Genomic DNA, 20,481 nt, shown 5'->3' on the forward strand with positions numbered 1-20,481 from the left:
AACATTTCAATACGTTTCGAACAAAATTTTGATATGTTTCGGTCAAAACATATACCTTTAGGGAAAATTTTTAAATCTCGTTTCATTTACAGATTTATTGGATATTTCAGTCGGAATTTCAGTAATTTCGACTGAAAATTTTTCCATGCTTTGACTAAACATTTCCTGGCACAGAATGAAGATGTAAAGACTCAGGGACCATCCCTACCTAATCCCTTGTGAAGGACAATCCTCTTAGTCAAGTCACCATTAACCTTTAGGTGACATTTAACTATGGTGATGCATTGCATCATCAACTTTTAGGTGATGCATTGCATCATCCACCTTTCCCACTTCTCATCAAAATTAAAACTCCTTAGGGATGCCTTAATAAGACTATTCTAGGTTATCTAAGCTTTGCAAAGGTCCAACTTAAGAGCCATATACCCCCTCTTTAACCTAGATTTTTTCATGAAATGCAAGTACTCATGGGCCACATTATCATAAATAGCCCTCTATGGGACAAAAGCACTCTATGCTTGGCTAACAATGTTCCCTAAAATGGGTTTTAAACGTTAGCCAAACACTTGGCAATTATCTTGTAGGAGAAAGTGCATAGACTAATATGTCTCAGATAGAAAACTTCTTGAGGGTTAGATCTCTTAGGTATAAAGGTGATCACAGTCTTATTGAGGCTTCTAAGTATATGGCCCTTTCAAAGAAATGTTGGATACCTTGTCAAACCATTGCCTATGGTTTCCCAATTCCTTTAAAAAAATCAAGCTAGGAGACCACCATTGCTAAGGGCTTTATTGCCCTTCATTATAAACAAAGCCTTTCTAATTTCTTCATTTGTGAAGGGTTTATATAGAGAATCATTTACCTAGCCACCAATACATTGTGGGGAGCTTTCAAGAAAATCATAAGGGGGAAGGGGATCAGAAGATCTATACAAAGAAGAAAAATGAGTCCAAATTTCACATTTTATTAAACTTTCCTCAATGATCTAGTGACTATTTCTATCCTTAAGCTTGAGAATAGAGCTATTTTGCCTTCTTAGGGCAGTGGAAGCATAGAAAAATTTAGTATTTCTATCCCTTTCTCTCAACCAACTAATTCTAGACCTTTGAAGCCAGTATTTTTCTTCAGCAATTAAGAAAAATCCAGTGGGTGTCTAAGTCTCAATTCATCCTAAGTGTTTTGATCACTAGGAGGCCGTTGTTGGCAAACCTCTAAGTCCAGTTGGATCCTAGCAGTTTCCTTGGCTGCAGATAGAAATGTGTTTTTACTCCAATGTTTAGAACCTTTGTACAATTATTGATTTTCTTTTGGAATTTGAACATGTCTGAGCCAGTACCATAACATTCCCATCTTCTTTGGATCTGGGTGAGAAGATCAGGGTGATCTTCCCACTTCATTCTGTAGTGGAATCTAACAGGTTTTCTTCTAGATGGTTGTAAAAGGATTTCCACTAAGGTATGATCAGAGCCCACTGTTGCATGCCTATGGCCTGATAACGACCCTGAAGAGATGGAAAAAATCACTATTTGCAAATGCTCTATCCAAACACACATCTACAAGTGCCCCACCCTTTCTCTTGTTAAACCAATAGAATTTTGACCTATAAAATCGAATTTCATGCAAATGACACCTATCTATTGCCTCCCTAAATCTATCCATTTTATTTTGAGGTTCACCTCCAAATTTATCGACATGACACAACGTTTCATTAAAATCACCAATGATAATCCAAGGGTTACTTATAGTGCTTCCAATATGAATCAAATTGATCCAAAATTGTGCTCTATACTCTATTTCTGGAGGCCCATAAATCAAAGAAAGTTGAAACTCTACACCAGAAGAATTTACATGAATAATTACATCAGTTTTATTAGGGTTCAAAGAAATTAAAGAAAGAAATACATTATCATTCCAAAAAATTGTAGTTCCACCAAACCAACCCACATGAGCCAAAAGTAAACAATCCAAAAAACCTAACCTTCAACTTCCAGCCTTAATTTTTTTTAGTTGCTCAGTGATCTTGTAAGAGGATGAAGGCCTTTTCTTCTCATTAGGAAGTGTTTGATCTGAATCAGAATTGGGTGGTTCCTCAATAGAGGCTAGATTTGAAGCTAAAGAAGCCGGCATAATAGAGGGCTAGATTTTTCTAATAATGATAGGGGGTGCTCTTGTTGACGCTCAGGAAATATCTGAGTGGTTTTCCACCTTCTCTCCAAACCCATTGGACTGTCCCAATATTTCCTTACCCCTGTATGAAGCCCCCTCATTAAGGGTTTCATTTTTTGAGGACTCTAAGACTAGGATAGCATTATGTTGTGTTAGAAACTACCAAAAAGTCATCAAGAGTTAGAATGTCTTTGAGAGCAAAAATAGAGCCTTCAATAAAGCCATAATTGACAAATAGTTCACTTTCTCATTAATAGGCTTGATTTCTGAGTGACCCTTTATAGAAAGAGAGTTTGGCCCATTAAGATTTAATGATTGGAAATTACTTTCCTAGACCTCAACAGACATGGACTTCAATTTTTTGAAGTGAGCTAGCATTTCAAAAAGCTTTACCATTATTTATTGTCCTGGTTTTGTGATTACTACCAGACTAACTTTCTTCATCAACTGTTTACCAAAAAAAAAAAACTTTCTTCATCAACTAAAATTACATGGACTTGAGCCGGAATACTATCCTGCAGTGAGACTCTTTCAATCAACCTGTACGGGCTTAATTGAAGCGGACTTGAATCACACAAATCATTGCGCACACCCATGTCAACTCCCTCCTCATTTAGGGTTTGTAACAGTAATTCTTCTCGGTGGCCACCGTTGAGCTAGTTTGAGTTATAGGAAACTATCTCTATCTGATCATCTTTGGTCCTTAACAAATCAGCTACATAGTCAATGAGTGATGATGGAGCTACAGTGAATGCCTCGTTCAACTTAGGTAGGCGAAACTCCATGCTCAATCAATAGAGCCTTAGCAAGAAAAAAACATTGTTTTGCAACCGATGATCAAGCCTCCAGGCTTCCTAAACATAGCCAATCCCTAGATGTGCTATTGCAAAAGTTTACACAGTCACTCTGTTAGGGATTGAAACCTTGGATGACCGCCATTTACAATAAGAAATCTAACCTCATACTTCCTAGAATCGTGTCCAATAACTCCATAAAAATAACTAATTAAAGGAAGCTTAACGTACAGTATAGCAATCCAGATTGGAGCCTTTCTAAGACATGGAAACCTCATTCCAAGTTTAATAGGCTCAAGTATCTTTCTTTCCACACAGATAGCAAAGGGTTTTCCAAAATCCCTCAGGCTGCGTTTGTTTGCAAAGGTGGGGTGGGAAAAAAAACATGTGGGCCCCATGTATAGTGGGGTGAAGGAAAGGAAAGGGTTTTGTAGAAAAGTGATAGTAGTGGGTCTCACTTTTTACTTTTTCAAACTTTTTCACAAAGTCCCACACATTTTGTGGGGTTTTGAAAAGGCTTAGGGTGGGAAAGTTGAGTTGCCACCTCATCAGACAAGTTTCTTTGATTTAAGGAAGCTTGTCTCTCACTTTCCCACTCCAACAATTTACACTTTTAGAATTTAAAGGAAAAGTAAGAAAAATTTGATTTTTTTCAAGAATTTTCCCACCCCACCTTTATTCCAACAAACAAATGCAGCCTCAGAGATTTAGGGGACTTCATACTCTTGAAGCGGCCCAGTCTTTCCCCTATGAGTCTAGCAATTTTCTCCATTTGTATGCTTGCAAGAAGATTTAGAGCATGTACCCATGTTTTCAAACTTCTCAAAACTTACATCCTCAAAAGGAATATTAGGATCCAGAATCTAAAGAGCAAATAAATGGTTTTCACAAGCCACCGTCCATAGTTGAGCGTTGTTACAATTTCCCCAAATCTGCTAGTTGCATAAGGAAATGATGGCTGCCCATTTGCCTAACCTACAGCACTCTGTTCAAACTTCGTGTCTCAGTAAGGGTACTACTTATAACTGGAGCTATGAATCTTTGGATGAGAAGATTTTTCCAATAATCATCATATCCCATTCCAAGCCCTTTGTGTTTTTTTTCTTTAATAGGTTTTCTAATAAAGCTTCAAGAATGGACAAGTCAAAAGAAAAGGATTCACGTAATGGACCGGACCCTAGAGAAATGCTATTACCAAGAAAGGAAATTATAAACACAACCTATATTGCAAGAAATAGAAGAGACGAATCACAGATGTTGCTGTTAGTTTTCCAAAAAAAACTAGAGTTTTTTTCATGCCGCCCGCTCAAATTGGGCCACAACTCTTGTCTATCTACTTAAGTGACAAAATTTGCATGTTGCCGACACTAGCCATTTTGAAAATTTATTACTCTTAAATTGACTTTGAAATTGAAATGATCATTTTTCCCATGGGGTTGACAGAATTTTTTTATTTTACCATTTTTTTCAAATTTACAAACAAACTCCCTGGTTCACTCTAAGTCACCTGAACTCATTTTCCCTTTCGAATTCGGTTGCAAGAGAGAAGTAGAGAACCAAGAAAGGAAGTTTATGGATGAAGAAATGTGAACTGTGTAACCATCCTACAGGATGTATTATGAGTCCAATCAGCCGAGTTTGTGTTGGAACTGTGATGCCAAGGTTCATTGTGCCAACTTCCTCGTTACAAGACAATCGACGAGTTTGCTCTGCCATGTCTGTCAATTGCCAAACCTTGGAAAGCTTCAGGTTCTATGGTTGGATGGACAATCTCAGTTTGCCAAAAGTGTCCGAATATCTGAAATCCCATAGATGAAGGAAGTGAAGTAAATCAAGAAAGCAAAAGAGCAAATGACGAAGATGATGAGATCATCTGAGAATTAAATGCTGACAAGGATGAAAATGAAGATTAATATATACACTGATGATCTTGATGATCATGATGATGAAGATGAAGGTGGAGAGAATCAGGTAGTCCCCTGATCTCCCACTTCGCCTCCACCGATCGAGAGCTCTTTGAGTGGTGATGAATCTTCAATTAGGAGTCATAAAACCGGTTTTGCAGGATCGACCATGCCGTTACCATCAAAAAGGATGTGTGAGAATGCAGATCTCGATTTCCATGCAAGTATCGTTTTGCATCATTTTTTCTTAGAATGGAAAACAATCTCAAATTCAAATCTTCATCTGATCATGTTTCTTCATTTCACATCAACTAATCCTAGCCAGGGGATGAATTTGGCTACTCATCTTCCAAACCAAACGAACATTTGCAAGTAACACCAACTGAAGCGGTAGTTAGGGTTTCAAATGACGAAGAATCATCTTCTTGTGGCTCATTCAGGCCTTTTACTGATTTAGCGTAAAGCAACAATTTTCTCTCACGATCTATGGTAGAGATGTTATCATGTAGAAGATAGGTGAAAGAGAATTCCTTCGTCCAGTTAAGGGTGAGTGAAGTGCATTATTGTCATTTAGGAGTGTTTAGGTCCATCAAAACTTCAAAATATAACAATGAATAACTTGTAATTGTTTAAAATGGTGGGGAAGTGGGTAGCATATAAATTTTGCTTTATAAGTTGGCGGACAAGAGTCTTGTCCCAATTTAAGTGAGCAGCACGAAAAACCCCCAAAAAATAGGTAAGTAATAAAGAAGCCAACTACCCGACTACCGAAACAAAGAAGTATAAAGACCTCAAAAAACAGGTAAGTAATAAAGAAAGCCAACTACGGACAGTAAGTAGCATAAAGACCTCAAAAAATAGGTAAGTAATAAAGAAGCCAACTACCGACAGTAAGTGGTATAAAGTACTGAAAGTCAAGGAGTATAATGGAGATAAGAAGTAGAGGAGATCGTGTATTAACCACAGAACTCGGCAACGAGGCAGAAATCATCGCTTCACAATGGAGAATAATGTGTGGTGTTACAAAACAGTGGAGAAGAAAATGTAGATTTGCCAAGGAAATCGCTTTGAGAAGAGCCTAATCGCAGGCGAGAGAACAGATCTTAGCTTTCTTTGCAGGGAAGAAGACTTGCCCCTAGTTATATGGTACTCTTTGTTACACTATTAAGAGTAATTAGAAGGTAGAAATTTTCTCTTCTGGAGTTCACTCAATTCGAATGTTGTTTTCTCTTTCCATTTAGCTTCATCGATATCAAGCACCATTTCTTGTTCTGCATCCAATACTACTTAATTAAAAGAGGAGAGAATCACTGCTTCACTGCTAAGACATGGAAGGTAAAGGACAAAATTACAGAATCCATGTAAACACCTCTTCCGGTACTTTCGAAGTTCGTTTCTATGCATGTCAGTTGAAGAATGTATAATTTGGTTTCTTCATTCATATATAGGTATGGAAGGACAGAAGGAAACTGATGTGGCATCAGTAACAGAAGGGCTCAGCGATGAAGACATTCCTATGCTGACGGAGGAAAACCATGAAGAATGGAAAGATGAAATGGAGAATTTCTTGAAGAAAAAAGGACTTTGGGATTATGTGATTGGAGCAAAACGTGAACCTGAAAATACTTTCAGCTAAGAATATGAAGATTGGCTGCAGAAGAAGAAAGCAATCATATCATTATTCAGGAGAAAGTGTGAATATGAGAAACTAAAAAATCTTGAAAAGCAAGACATCATGGTACATATTTGGGCCCAATTGGCTTACATGTATACAACAAACACGACAGGTAAGCAATGTTAAAGCAAAAATATTACAATTACTATCTTTTCTTTTTCATTCATTTTGTTTTTACTTGTTATGTCTAACCCGAATGCTTTTATCCGACATTGAAGATTCATCTGATTCAACATATTTTGGTGGGCAATCTAAATGACTTGATTTGTGAGATCTATGATGCGAAGAAAGACCTGGGAGCCTATCATTGATCTCATTTTCAGAATTGGGGAGGTAGGGGGGGGTTGGGGAAGGGTGTACCCCCATTAGATATGGTACGACCCAACCTAATGGGTCGACCCATTTACCCTATTAGAACTCTATGTGAGTTTTGTAATTTATTGAGAGGTCTCCACTATAACCTTTTCCCTTCATGGTGAAAGTTCTTCATCGGTAAACGTAGCACAACACGTTGGTGGATGAACCACGTTAAATCTCTGTGTTCATTCAATTTTTATTTTCTACTTCTTAGTATTCATTCTAGCATCAATAATATAAATGGATTTACTTTCTTCCTAAGTGAAACTGATGAATCATCAACAGATGATGATCTTTACGAGATTCCCACTCTGACAGAAGAAAATGATGGTCTTGACGAGATTCCCACTCTGACAGAAGAAAATGATGAATCATCAACAGATGATGATCTTGACGAGATTCCCACTCTGACAGAAAAGAACTATAAGACTTGGAAAGATAGTATGGAAAACTTCTTGAAGAAGAAAGGATTTTGGGATTATGTGGCTGGAGCAAAACATCAGCCAGAAGATAATTCCAGAGAGTATGAGGATTGGCAGAAGAAGAAGGAAGAAATTATACCAATATTCAGAGAAAAATGTGGAGCCAGGGCACTACCATACATTGACGAACTAGACAATGTCACACATATTTGGAGCCAACTAGTTATCATGTTTGAATTCACTTATCCAACAAATACTACTCTAGGTAAGTAATCAATGTACATGCATGATTTCAACTTTCTCTTCACCTACAGTATTTCAAGTTATAAAATGTTATGTGTCACTCCATTAACTGTGCCTAACACCAATGATGGATCCGCACTGACATTTTTGTGGGCAACTTGGATAACCCAATTCATGAGATCCCTGATGGCAAAAGGGCTTAAGCCTAGCCCATCACTGATTTCTGAATGTTCATTCTAATTTAAAATACAGTATGTACATTAAGTACTGAGCTAGCAGCTTAAATGAAAGTGGTTGATCTTGGCAGGGACAACTCAGAGGAGCACAGCTTACACATGGTGTCTACCTTTGTACAAAGCTATTGTTGATGGCAACCGGAAGACTATGTCTGAGTTACTCTCGGAAAATAAGGGAGCAATTAGAGCTAGGCTCACCACGAGAGGAGAACTTCCAATTCATGTGGCAATTCAAGAAGAAAAAGTTGAAATTGCAAAAGAATTGATAAACATGATGTCTGTAGATGATCTATCAAGAGAAGACAAAAACGGTAGAACGGCCATCCACATTGCTGTTTCTATGGGGAATGAAGAGACAGTCAAGGCCATGGTAGAAAAAGATAAGAAACTAGTGTTGCTTCAAAGCAAATTCTATGGAGATACAATTCCAATAAACATTGCCGCAACGACCGGCAACAAAGGTGTGGTGAACTATCTTTACTCGATCACCATATGCCAAGATGTAGGTGCTCAGAAGCAAGACTGTGACGGCGAGTTTGAAAATTCTAGAACTGCAATTCTTAGTTATCTAATTGAGGGTGAATTCTATGGTAAGTATATATCTTTATGTATATCTCCCACTCCAAGAAGGTTTTCTATTTTTTTTTATCTTTTTTTCTTTTCTTTTCTTTTTTTTACGGGCCAGGGGTGTTGTAAGTAAAAGTGGCATCTGCTCTAATTTAAAACTGATGAATCCACTTTATTTGTCTATCAATAGGCAACCAAATTAATTCATTTGAATGTTGGGTTTCCCAATAATTTTTTATTTTTAATTAAATAATTTATTTGTACTGCAGGCCTAGCTCTTGATCTAGTGCAGAAGTACCCACATTTAGTAATGACCAAGTTCCGTGAACAGATAGCCTTGACGAAACTCGCAGGCGGGAAAACGGCATTCAAAAGTTCATTACCAACCATAAGTTTCGGGAACATAGCATATTATTTTATCTACTCGTGTAAGTATTTTGTATTTTCTTTTAGCTCCACAGTTTTAGTTTTCTTCTTCTTTTTTTTTTTTTTTTTTTTTTAATGTTGATTTTAGCTCTACTGTTAATCGACACAAATGGAAAATGACTCATTCTACCTATCTGAAGTAAAAATTCTCTCTATACGTATGAATATGACCTGAGCAGTGCTAGATGTTCATGTCGATGCAAAAAATACTTGGCACACGATGAGAGATGTAGAAAATTCCTTCAACTCCAACGGACAAAATAGTCAAGGTTCTCTCTCTCTCTCTCTCTCTCTCTCTCTCTCTCTCTCTCTCTCTCTCTCTCTCTCTCTCTCTCTCTCTCTCTCTCTCTCTCTCTCTCTCTCTCTCTCTCTCTCTCTCGTGGTGCTTTCAAATTCAAGTCCAGATCCTCTCCATGAGTGTGGGACCCACACTTGCAGGCCTGGTTGTGTTAGGGCAAGGCAAGGCAAGGCATTGGGTCTCACACTCATATAAGTAGCGGTATATGGCTGTATGAGCAGGTTAGGTGGGAAGGATCTAAATTCTAACCTACAACTACAGATTCCACTGACGAGCCCATGCCTGGTCCAAGCAAGAACCTCTGTCTTCAACTTTTGAAGTCACACTTTTGCATGCCATTTCAGAATATACTTATTAAATCAGGTAAGAAATGGAGCATCACCCTTCCCCATTAGCCAGTCATGATCATCTCCCTGTCGGAGGAACACATATTGTTTTATTCCCTGATGCTTTTTCACAACACAACAGATGTATAGCCTACGTCAAAATACTAATGAAAGGTTTCAAATGCAACCTGTAGTGGGTCATACGTGGGTGCTACCCCTATAGGGGGGTGAAGAAACATCAGGAAGCAATGCATGCTCCCCCAACAAGAAGGTGATCCGGACCCGCCATCACATCATCATATACATTGAAAGATAATCACTCACTCTCTACAGTGGATGCATGGTGAACAGTGCCTAGTTGCAAGGACATTTATGAAGACAAGTTGAAGCATTTTCAAGCCTTAAAGCTACTAAAAGAAATATGGGGGGAAATGCTATTAGAAGTTGATAAAGTCGAGCAGGTGGAGGCAGGGCCTCCTTTCGCAATGTTTTGGGCAACCAAGAATGGAACAGTTGAATTCATCAAAGAATGCATCGAGACCTGTCCTCAACTTTTGAGATCAGGCTCACAAGATGATGCAACAATATTCCACTATGCAATCAAACACCGCCAAGGCAAGATTTTTGGGCTTATTCATCATGTAGGCCCATTGAAGAATGATCTTGCACTAATGCCCAATAAATCAGGAGACTACATATCACATTTAGCCGCCAAAACACCAGCTAATATCGAAAGGCTGAATCAAATTCCTGGTGCAGCTCTTCAAATGCAACGTGAGCTACTCTGGAGTAAGGTGATTCATTTTGCTTTTCATGTAGTCATCAATTCGTGCATTCAAAGTTTGAGTAGTCATGACCATGATGCATGTATCTGAATTTTAAGAGTTCTTTTTCATCTACATGTAGGAAGTGGAATATATTATGAAATCCAACTATCATTGGATTGAAGATAAAAATGGCCGAACACCAAAAGCAATATTCACAGAAGAGCATAAAGAATTACTAGGGGAAGGAGCAAAATGGATGAAGGATCCATCAACACAATGTATGGTGGTAGCAACGTTGATTAGTACCATAATGTTTGCAGCAGTGTTTACAATACCAGGTATCGACTCTGGCCGTATTCTTACAAGAGGAGGAGGAGAAGCCGATAAATACATACATGACAAGTTTTCTACAGTTTTTGTCATATCAAATGTGCTAGCACTGTCCTCTTCCGTTGCTTCATTGTTGATGTTTCTAGCCATCATAACTTCACAATTTGCAGAAGAAGATTTCTTGTCAACTTTGCCTCGAATGCTAGTGTTGGGCCTTTCATCTCTCTTCATCTCTATAGTGGGGATGATGATATCTTTTGTGGCAGCTGTCTTGTTTATGCTTCCGTCCGAGGTTCGTTTATGGGTCTTTTTCCCAATAGTCATTCTAGCAATTATCCCAATCAGTATATATGCACTGGTGGAACTTTCATTATTTGTGCAATTGGTGTTTAACACGTCTTCCTCGGATGTCTTTGGGAAGAGAACCAAATAAGCATGCATGAAAGGGTGTACTAGTAATTAATCACCCACTGGTGTGTTGTTATGGTGAACAATGTGTAGAGGAACTATCCTGTGTGACTGTGTATTAAGTAAAATTTACCAGCTATTGGGTGCAACTATTATTGCAAGTTTAAGCGTTAATGTTCCTTATAATCTTTTTTATTTTTCTTCTTTTAACAAAGCTCATCTTTTATTAAAAAAAAAAAAAGTAAAATTAAATAGCTCGATGGAAAAACCTATCAAAATTTGAAGAAGGGCCAGTCTATTCTATAAAAAGAGCTTTGCAACTTTAGGTATTGGAGCATTAATTTGTTATATATCATAAATATAACGAATATTTGAAGAGTATGATGATGTAAACAATGGTCTAGGGCTAAAGGTATGGAAGTAATTTCCCTAGTTTAGGTTTTATTCCCAGGAAATTCCAGCAAAGAAGAATGAAAATTCTAGGGTTTCAAAGGGGTTTTCACTCTCAACCTCAGTTACAATGTAAGCAGGTTTCTGGATATTTTTATGAATCAGAATTTAAGGCTTTGTGATGGCTCGGCTAGGGTGGATGATGGGCTATCCTTGCTAGTTCTGTAATTTCAGAACTAGTGTCTATAAGTTTGAATTATAAAGTAAGGCCAGGAGTGTGGACAGGTCTGGATTTTTAGAGTTTTAAAAATTCTGTAGAATTCTTAAGGAAGAAGATGAAGTGCAGAAATTTTCTGCATTAAGGGAAGCTGGTTTAATTGGGAAATTAATGATAGGGCTGATTGTGTGATCCCAGGGCAAGGGGAAGGGAGTCTAAAAGGGGTTGGGGAAGCTGTTGTACTTACTTGTAGGTTGAGGATGCTTGCTGGAATTATTGCTTGAATGCTGAAGATGCTTGAAGGAGTTGCAAAACTGGATTGAAAAAGCTTGAAAAATGTAGAACTAGACGACCACAGAATCCCCCTCAAAGGATCCCTATCAACAATTCTGGCCGCAATAATTCAATAATCTTTATTCATCAAAAACTGAAAATTACAATGCACAAATGGGCTATTTATAACCTTCAAACAAAGACACTGACTTAGGTTGGGATTCCCTAATGGACAAGAGTCCCACCTCTTGACCACGACACTTAAAACGGAATATAATTACTTGAAGACTTCAACCCTAGATTTAGAATTTACTAAAACACAAATGTTAATCAAACTATAAATTAACTTATAAAACACAATAATTAAGATAACTTAAGACTCATTTAAAATAATTTAAAACAAAGTAGAACTCTTCAAATCAAATCAAACTCAACTTAACTTACTAATTTGGACTCAACTCAAATTATAAAAACATTAAAAGGGCAAAATGCCCATTTAGTCTCCAAAAGGTGGTCGAGTAGCTTAGGGTAGTTTCTTGGAACCATACTAAGGGCTCCACTTGAGATTTTGGCCAGGGGATCTTTGTGTTCACATCATATGGCCACTTAAATATGGACTTGTACTAAATCTAGAAAATGTTTTTATACAAGGACAATCTAGATTTGACTCAAATCATTGTCCTTATACAAAGACTTTATATCCAACTTCATACTTTGTTATCATGTACGTCAAAAGAAAGTGATAAGAATCATAAGGAATTAAATTTCATAACATATTTCTTGTATGTCATTTCATCCATACTTGATCAAAAATGTGTATAGCTAAGAAGCAATCTTCTATAGGAATTATAAGGTAGTCTGATTATTTAGTTTATATGATACTAAAATTTTCTTAGTTGGTCTCCTTTTTATTATCCTCTTATAGTCTGATCGCAATGTGCAAAGGACTTTCCACTTTGATGATATGGCTGAATTTTATCGTTAAGTTCAAATTGATATTGACACAATGTAACAACCGTGAACTAATAAGTACAATGTGTTTCGGACCTTTCAAATTGATATTGACACAATTATACTATAAAAAAGTAAGGCTTTAAAAACATCTGTAAAATATTTTTCTGAGGCACTAACAAAAAATTGTATTTAATGTCTTATTTTAGAGACAATGTTAATAAATGCCTAAAAAGTGCCACTATTTGTAGATATTTAGAGACATTTTTATGCAAACACCTTTAATAATTAAGTTTTAGAATCATTTTTTTTCCCAAGTTTTTTTATAGGTCACACACCTTAGTGGGAATTAAACTCTAAATACTTCACTTTAGTGGCCTAAATCACATATTATACACTTTAAAATTACAAGTTGCACACTGTTAAAATTTCATCCAAAATTCTTTTAACTCATAAATTAAATGATCATATAGCCCTCACTTAAGTATAATGACATAATTACACCCATTTAAACCCTCCCATACCTAACCCTTAGGTGTGTAAAAGAAAAATCCCTTCACCTATCTTCTACCCACGCCTTGCTAAAAAGTGTCCACCTTCGCCGAAAACCGCCAAACCCCTAAAATCTTTCTACCCCACCGACACATGCCGGAAATCTCTCTTTCTGCAAAGACCAAGTCTAACACATGGCTTCAGGCCGATTTCAATCTAAGATTTTTTTCCTTTCATTTTTTTTTATTTTTTTTGGGGGGGGGGGGTGGAAAATGTACTTTATCAGGACAAAATTTGTTTGCACCTGCCAGTTAATCTGCCAAAATGTTGCTAGACCTAGTTATATCACAAAACTTAAAGATAGAGGCTGTCTATTGATGGCTAAAATAGCAGGTTTACAATTCGAAATTATTGAACTGAAATTGCAACAAGAACTGCATCGCGAATAGCTTTAGGTTCCACCATAGAGGCCGAGGTCGCCTTTGCTCACTCGTCTTTGCTTCGACAAAAGCACTCCCAGGGTCCTATACAATACAACCACATGCTCCTTGTGCTGCAGGTGACTCGCCACGCACCATCTGTGCATATAAGAAAATCCCTGTTAGGTCTGGCTGGGTTGGAAAGACCAAGAATCTTGTGAAGTAAGGGTAGCTGTATTCTCAAGTTATGGGGTAGCTGTATTCGCAAGTTATCAATGTATAACACATCTCTTTGTATCTTGTGATGGATGGGTACCTGTATTCTCAAGTTATCTGTATATAATGCATATACCTTTGTTCAATTTTGCATTAAAATTGCATCCTTATTTAATTCCTTCTGTATTAAATTATTTTACCTGTGTCTTTCCTTTTTTACATCTATAAATAAAGAAGAGTTTGAATGTAGTCACAAGGCAGAAGATTTCTCTTCCAGAGTTCACTCAGTTCGAATTATGTTTTCTGTTTTCATTTTGCTTGATCAATAGCAAGCATCATTTCTTGTTCTGCATCCAATACTCACTCCGCAATTAGAGGAGGAGAAGAGCACTCTATTACTGCTAAGTCCTGGAAGGTAATGCACAAAATTACAGAATCCATGGAATCATCTCTTCTGGTACATTTTTACCCCAAAGAAAAACCTCTTCTGGTACTCTTGAAGTAGGTTTCTATACATGTTAGTTGAAGAATGTATAATTTGGTTTGTTCATTCATATATAGGTATGGAAGGACGGAAGGAAACTGAAGTGTCATCAGAAACAGAAGGGCTCAGCTATGAAGACATTCCCATGCTGACAGAGAAAAACCATAAAGAATGGAAAGATGGAATGGAGAATTTCTTGAAGAAAAAAGGACTTTGGGATTATGTGATTGGAGCAAAACGTGAACCTGAAAATACTTTCAACGAAGAATATGAAGATTGGCTGCAGAAGAAGAAAGAAATCATATCATTATTCAGGAGCAAGTGTGAATATGAGAAACTAAAAAATCTTGAAAAGCAAGACATCATGGTACATATTTGGGGCCAATTGGCTTACATGTATACAACAAACACGACAGGTAAGCAATGTTAAAGCAGAAACTTAACAATTACTATCTTATTTTCAATCATTTTGTTTTTATCTATTATGTGTAACCCGAATTCTTGTATCCGGCATTGAGGATTCATCTGATTCAACATATTTTTGGTGGGCAATCTAAATGACTTGATTTGTGAGATCTATGATAGGAAGAGAGACCCGGGAGCCTATCACTGATATCATTTTTGGAAGGGGGGGGGGGCGTACCCCATCGGATAAGGGTTGACCCAGATCTATGATAGGAGGAGAGATCTGGGAGCCTATCACTGATCTCATTTTTGGAATTGGGGGGGGGGGGGGGGGTGGCATACTCCCATTGGATATGGTACGACCCAAGCTGACAGGTCGACCCATTTACCCTATTAGAACTCTATGTGAGTTTTGTGATTGATTGAGAGGTCTCCACTATAACCTTCTTCCTTCATAGTGAAAAGTATTTCATTTGTAGACGTAGCACAACATGTTGGTAGGGGAACCACGTGAAATTTCTATGTTCATTCAATTTTTATTTTCTACTTCTCAGTATTCATTCTAACATCTATAATATAAATGGATTTACTTTCTTCCTAGGAGAAACTGATGTATCATCAACAGATGATGATCTTGACGAGATTCCCACTCTGACAGAAGAAGACTACAAGACTTGGAAAGATAGCATGGAAAACTTCTTGAAGGAGAAAGGATTTTGGGATTATGTGATTGGAGCAAAACATCAGCCAGATGATACTTCCAGCGAGGAGGATGAGGATTGGCAGAAGAAGAAGGAAGAAATTATATCAGTATTCAGAAAAAAATGTGGAGCCAGGGCACTACCATACATTGACGAACTAGACAATGTCACACATATTTGGAGCCAACTAGTTATCATGTTTGAATTCATTTATCCAACAAGTACTACTCTAGGTAAGTAATCAATGTACACGCATGATTTCAACTTTCTCTTCACCTACAGTATTTCAAGTTATAAAATGTTATGTGTCACTCCATTAATTGTACCTAACACCAAAGATGGATCCGCACCAACATTTTTGTGGGCAACTTAGATGACCCAATTCATGAGATCCATGATGGCAAAAGGGCTTAGGCCTAGCCCATCACTGATTTCTGAATGTTCATTCTAATTTAAAATATAGTATGTACATAAAGAACTCAGCTAGCAGCTTAAAAGAAAGTGGTTGATCTTGGCAGTGACAACTCAGAGGAGCACAGCTTACACATGGTGTCTACCTTTGTACAAAGCTATTGTTGATGGCAACTGAAAGACTACGTCTGAGTTGCTCTCGGAAAATAAGGAAGCTCTTCGAGCTAGGCTCACAACGAGAGGAGAACTTCCAATTCATGTGGCAGTTCAACAAGGAAAAGTTGAAATTGCAAAAGAAATGATAAACATGATGTCTCTAGATGATCTATCAAGAGAAGAAAAAAACAGTAGAACAGCCATCCACATTGCTGCTTCTAAGGGGAATGAAGAGATAGTCAAGGCCATGGTAGAAAATGATAAGAAACTAGTGTTCCTTGAAAGCGAATTCTACTGAGGAAAAATTCCAATAAACATTGCCGCAATGGCCGGCAACAAAGGTGTGGTGAACTATCTTTACCCGATCACCATATGCCAAGATGTAGATACTAAGAAGCAAGACCGTGCTAGCAAGCTTGAAAAACCTAGAGCTACAATTCTTACTTGTCTAATTCGGGGTGATTTCTATGGTAAGTATTATTAGTACTATATATCTCACCCCCAAAGGGGTCTTTCTTTTTTTGGCTGATTTCTATTGTTAAGTAAAAAAGAATCTTCCCTAATTTAGAGCTGATGAATCCACTAATCTGTCTGATCAATAGGGACCTAAACTAATTGATCTTTGAGGTTTTACAGACCATTGAATGTTGGCTTTCCTAATAATTTTCAAAATTAATTAAATACTTTATTTGTACTGCAGACCTAGCTCTTGAACTAGTACAGAAATACCCACATTTGCTCTTTTTGGTATCAATTCTCATTCTCTATTATGCCTATTTAAAATAAATAAGTACAAGAATTCATTTTTTGTCAATAATGAAAAATGGTTTGGTGAATTTTATCGAAAATAAATTATGAAATGGAAAATAAGTTTGGTGTCAAGATAAAAGATTGTTAAAAATGATAGTAAACAAGTGAGAAAAGAAGGAAAAAGTATGGTTGTTATAAAAGAATGTGTATTGACTATTTTACCCTCATCTTACTTATAGAACTTTACGTAAACTTACACAAATGAAGATAATGAAATTCTCATCATAATCCATAATGGACAAAAAGTTCATTATGAATTTTGGAGGTTTTTCTATTATTTTAAATAAAACTAAAATTCAGAATAGATGCCAAACAATTTAAAATAATGAAAATTTCTCATAATTGACAATGATAATTGATACCAAAAAGAGCCTATAGTCTTGATCGAGGAAGATAAATGGATAGCCTCGGAAACACTCGCAGAGAAGAAAACTGCATTCAGAAGTTCATTGCCAGCCCTAAGCATTGGGAACATAGGATACTATTTCATCTACTCATGTAAGTATTTCTTCTTTACCAAAAAAGAACTAATGTGAAGTATTTTGTATTCTCTTCTAGCTCCTATTTCATCTACTCATGTAAGTATTTCTTCTTTACCAAAAAAGAACTCATGTGAAGTATTTTCTATTCTCTTTTAGCTCCACTGTTAATCAACACAAATGGAGAATAATTCCTTCTGCCTACCTCATTTAAAAATTGTGTGTATGTGTAAACATGGCTGGAGCAGTGCTAGATGTTCATGTTGATGCAAAAGTTACGTGTTGGCACACAACAGGAGACGTAGAAAATTCTCTCAACCGTAACAAACTCAATGATCAAGGTCCTCTCTCTCTCTCTCTCTCTCTCTCTCTCTCTCTCTCTCGTGGAGGCTTCCAAATTCTAACCTACACCTACCCGTGCCTGGTCCAGACAAGATGATGTACCACTACCTTCAACTTCTGAAGGTACACTTTGGCAGGCCACTTCAGAAGATACTCACTCACTACAAAAAAAAGGGTTTTCGTGGCGGTTCTATCCGCCACGAAAAGTAGACAAAACCGCCACCATTTGTTTAGTGGCGGTTTATAAAACCGCCACTATTAATATGAATATGCTGGAGGAAAAACCACCACTAAATGTTAATAATTAGTGATGGTTATACATGAAACCGCCACCATTAATACTTAGTTAGTGACGGTAAGTTAGGAAACCGCCACAATTTAGTTGCTTATTTAGTAACCACACAATTTATTGGCGGTTTTTATACAACCGCGACTGATTATGTTCGAATTCTATATAAATTCCCTTGTGATTTTCTATCCATTAGTGGCGGTTTTTGTTTACCGCCACCAATTACGTTAATTTTTTTAAAAAAAAAACCCTATATTTTCTATTATATTATATTTATTCCTGAAAGACCATACAAATACATGAATACAAAGAAAATTCAAAAAAGCTAACAGTATTCAAAGAACACAATTTAAGAAAAATAAATACAATACATATTAATCAAGTCAACAAAAACTACATGTATTACTCTACTTGATGTTACATGTTAATCTAAACACCAATAAGAGAAGAAGAAAAATGGCACAAAAAGGAATAATCCAATCACATTTCGAGGCTGCAACAGCATCAACAGCTAGATCTTGTCTTCACTCTCTCTACAAGGTTAAGCAGCCACTCTTTCTCTTCAGTACCAAAACTTAACACAGGAGTGCGGGTCCACGAGCTAACCATCTACATAGTAAGGAACAGCATTTAGAATACAATTTAACATTCATTGAGGACATTCAGATGATTTCTTCACTTGATAAGAAACAAACACATGCTGCAATCAGATTAGAAAGATATACCCAGCTAACATTTGAGGGACTTATTAAATATCCTGCTACTTGGTAGTAGAAGGTTTAAACACAAAAAAATTGATGAGGATCTGAACCATGCCAATTCCTCAATTCCTGTCTACTTATCAAGTCTGCCTCTCAACCCCAAGAGAGCAGCTCCGGGATCTCTTGAGATCAGATGCAGCAAACCAACTTGATATTCCAACTGCACAAATGCCTTCGATTTCAGTTGATTCTTGAATACGTCAAATGCCGGTTTCACTTCAAATTGGTCGTAGTCAGTGGCTTAGAATCAGTTTGATTTGACCCACTATCAAAGAAGAGAGAAGGCTATACAAAGCCCCCTTTTTTTTCCGTCCAAAACAAAGCCCCTGTTTGATCAATCTTGACCTGAAAGTTGTATTTGTAGGGCTATAAAATCCCTCCTGAAACCAAGTAATCTCAAGTGTCCATAAAATCCATGTGGTCATCCCTAAGAAATTAGAAAGACATCCATGAATACCAATCCATAAGCTGAAATCGTCTAACAACTCCCAAGAATAAAATATAAACACCAGTTCAACTTGCACATAGCAGCGTATAGCGATAAAAATGAACTCAGCTAATGAAAGCTTCAATTGCTTAATTGGAGAACATGTGAAAGCCTGAAGAAAGGAACCTGACAAAAGATATAAGCAAAGTAGAATTCACCTTCACATCTTTTGCATCAATGATAGATCCATTATCAGCTAAGGTGGCTTGCTGAGGGGCCATGCTCAACAAAGAGGTCATAGCTTCGAAGCCTGTGACAAAAAGTCATTCCATAAGGATTATTATTTTTGACATGTCTTTGGTGAGAGTGTTAGAGATTGAGGGAGAGAGAGAGAGAGAGAGGACCTTGAAACTGTATAAATTGTATAACCCATCAGGACAATGGAGTTATGGTGGAAGTTTGGTGACAGATTTGGTGAAACTCGACACTCCAATTTCTTTCTCAAAAGCAGCCCTGCATGAAAAGAGAAAATCCAAAATTTTCAAATTATAAAATTACAAAAGCACTTGATAGAGTCACCAACTCAGATCTGAAACTCAGTCACAGCATGTTGGAACAGCTTAAAGTTGGCACTCTAGGGTTTCAACCACTTAATGGTCCATAACTTAAAAAGGTAACGACAGGACAGCAATGGCCAATAGGTGGTGCAACTGTTCCTAAAATTTTCAACCTTCATTATTCATAAATTTAATTTCTGGGTTTTCTAGGGGGGGGGAAATTACAGCAACTTATCTTGGTTTGAGGTACTGTTGACCAACTAATTAAACAATCTTGGAAATAGATGCAGAATTCGTCATTCGATCAAATACCATACCTTGTTTGAGAAAGGCCACTGCAATTCCTGAACTCTTCATGGAAGCTAAAGATTAAACAGAAACACAAAGGAAACTAAATTAGTTGGGTAAGTGATCAGAACAAATCATACATGAAATAGCAAAAATAACAGAAACCCATTTCAAATATTGATCAGACTTACCAAGAAGCTAAATCAAATCTGAAGATAAGAGCAAATACGAGGTACAGGGTGGACAAACAGGTGATCAGATCCTTGGGAACACCATAATACACGAGGATCAAAATGGACATAAAGACATAATAATAATAAATAATAAAGCAGAAAAAAGAAGCAGCAAATCTTGAAAGATTAATTTGTTTAACATAAACATCAAAACAAATAAGGAAAACCCACAAGAAGAAGAACAAAAAAGGAAAAGAACACAAGATTCTTCACGTGAATATTATATCTCCAAAAAGATCCACAAGAACAATAATTCTATTA

At 37.0% G+C, this 20,481-nt stretch overlaps 1 protein-coding gene and 1 pseudogene across 5 annotated transcripts; both read left to right on the forward strand.

The window, feature by feature from the left end:
• Nucleotides 1-4,536: 4,536 nt before the first annotated feature.
• Nucleotides 4,537-6,500, forward strand: LOC149011858 (uncharacterized; annotated as a pseudogene).
• LOC149011859 (uncharacterized) lies at nt 5,814-9,866 on the forward strand. 5 transcript variants are annotated; one of them, XM_089164488.1, is made up of 8 exons: nt 5,814-6,010; nt 6,106-6,225; nt 6,313-6,651; nt 7,182-7,583; nt 7,869-8,387; nt 8,634-8,792; nt 8,970-9,059; nt 9,350-9,866. In XM_089164488.1, the coding sequence occupies exons 3-8, from the start codon at nt 6,600-6,602 to the stop codon at nt 9,481-9,483; spliced, it is 1,356 nt and encodes a 451-aa protein (XP_089020614.1). In that variant the 5' UTR covers nt 5,814-6,010; nt 6,106-6,225; nt 6,313-6,599; the 3' UTR covers nt 9,484-9,866. The 5 variants fall into 5 exon arrangements, with proteins under 5 accessions (XP_089020614.1, XP_089020613.1, XP_089020612.1 ...); XM_089164487.1 differs by having other exon boundaries at nt 6,106-6,199; XM_089164486.1 differs by lacking the exons at nt 5,814-6,010; nt 6,106-6,225; nt 6,313-6,651 and having other exon boundaries at nt 6,917-7,583; nt 9,350-9,451; nt 9,609-9,866.
• The last annotated feature ends 10,615 nt before the right edge of the window (nt 9,867-20,481 follow it).

This window comes from Hakea prostrata, chromosome 7, assembly GCF_041222555.1.
Source record: "Hakea prostrata isolate BN-2017 chromosome 7, UWA_Hpros_2, whole genome shotgun sequence".
Taxonomy (NCBI): Eukaryota; Viridiplantae; Streptophyta; class Magnoliopsida; order Proteales; family Proteaceae; genus Hakea; species Hakea prostrata.